The 1,450-nt window shown below is 40.9% G+C and overlaps 1 protein-coding gene across 1 annotated transcript; it reads right to left on the minus strand.

Moving 5' to 3' along the window:
- Nucleotides 1-32: 32 nt before the first annotated feature.
- On the minus strand, nt 33-1,404 carry LOC111384026 (probable pectinesterase/pectinesterase inhibitor 36; the record flags this gene model as incomplete). Its single annotated transcript, XM_023008236.1, has 2 exons — nt 33-448; nt 1,092-1,404. Coding segments are annotated over 2 exons (729 nt in total), but the record flags the coding sequence as incomplete, so codon positions are not given.
- Between the last annotated feature and the right edge of the window lie 46 nt (nt 1,405-1,450).

Raw genomic sequence — 1,450 nt, forward strand, 5'->3', positions numbered from 1 at the left:
CAACGATAGAAGACCGATAGGTCGGAGGCTACCATCAGTGCCACTGCCTGATGTTTCTGTGGCCCTGCTGTATTCTCGAATGTCACGTCTCTCGCCCAAAAGCCGTCACCAAATATACCAAATGTGGCAGAACTTAAAGTGCTCGAACCATCTTGTACATTTTGGTTCCCAGTGACTATGGTTTTATCCATTCCATCTCCAACGAACATCACATTCTTTAAGTCCCTTCCTATCTCGACTTTCTCACGGTACACCCCCGATTTCACGTATAGAATAGTTCTTTCAGGCCGGTTGGTGTGCATTCTAGCAAGTGCAACCACGGCTTCATTAATTGTCTTGTAATTCCCCGAGCCATCCTGAGCAACTACAAGATCAGCCTTTGAGGTTGCTGCATTCCATGATGCTAAAGTCCCCCCAACTTGGTCAGTTTTAGGCCTCTTCTGAAACCCTGAATTATACAGAGAAAGACTAATTATGAAGTGCATTGCAATTCACAATTGCAGATAAATATACTATAAGTTACTTATTTGACACAAAAGAGTAAATTCCAAAATTGACCAGTTTTTCAGAAAAAAATAACTTTATCAAACAAGTAGTTTTTTATTTGAAAATAAAAAGAAATGCAAGCTTGGGGAACATTAAACCGAACCTCCGAACAATGTAGATACATTATGAAAAAACTTTTCAGTCTAAGGAGTAGGAGCTAAGGAACAAAAAAACAAAGTTAATTATCTCGTGTGACCTAGTCATAATCCTTGTCATACTATGATAGATATTGTATCTTGTTGGTTTAGAAGTTCGTTACTGTACTCATCAAAGTTATCAATGCCTATTTACAACCCGTTTTTGGCAAGTCTAATCCATATCAATGTTGTATGCATCGAAAAGCATCGCTTGCAAAACAAAGGTGCTGAGACGTAGAAATAAAACTATCAACTCTGTCCCAAACACAAATCCTGAACCTTTATATACTAAAGACAAATATAAAGTATTGGAATAATTAACCAATATACTTACTGGAATAATTAACCAAATGGAAATCAAATGAGAAGCAAAGCAAAATATAAACATGTGAATTTACTGAGGTTCACCCTTTTGTTTTCCCCTTGCGTGGCCTCCTTGCTGGTGAACTGCCAGAGCTCCCCGAAGCACCGCCGTCAAGCTCTCTGCCACTCCACCGTCAAACCGCCACATCTTTTCTTTCAACCCATTCAAGCAACTGTTGTGGCTAGCCAACACAGCACTTAGCCAAGTAACTGCATCACCTTGGCTGCAACTACAACTCTCACCAGACATTAACCGGGCCAGCCTCGGCTCAGCATCTTCGTACAGTTTCACACAGTCACTTATAGCCACACCAATAGAACTCGAATCATTGCCCGATCCATGAAGCAACTTCAAACCCTGAGCCCATTCTATTGCATGGAGAACCCCCGAATGCGCCATTTGA

This window comes from Olea europaea, unplaced genomic scaffold (genome assembly GCF_002742605.1).
Source record: "Olea europaea var. sylvestris unplaced genomic scaffold, O_europaea_v1 scaffold28145, whole genome shotgun sequence".
NCBI classification, from domain to species: domain Eukaryota; kingdom Viridiplantae; phylum Streptophyta; class Magnoliopsida; order Lamiales; family Oleaceae; genus Olea; species Olea europaea.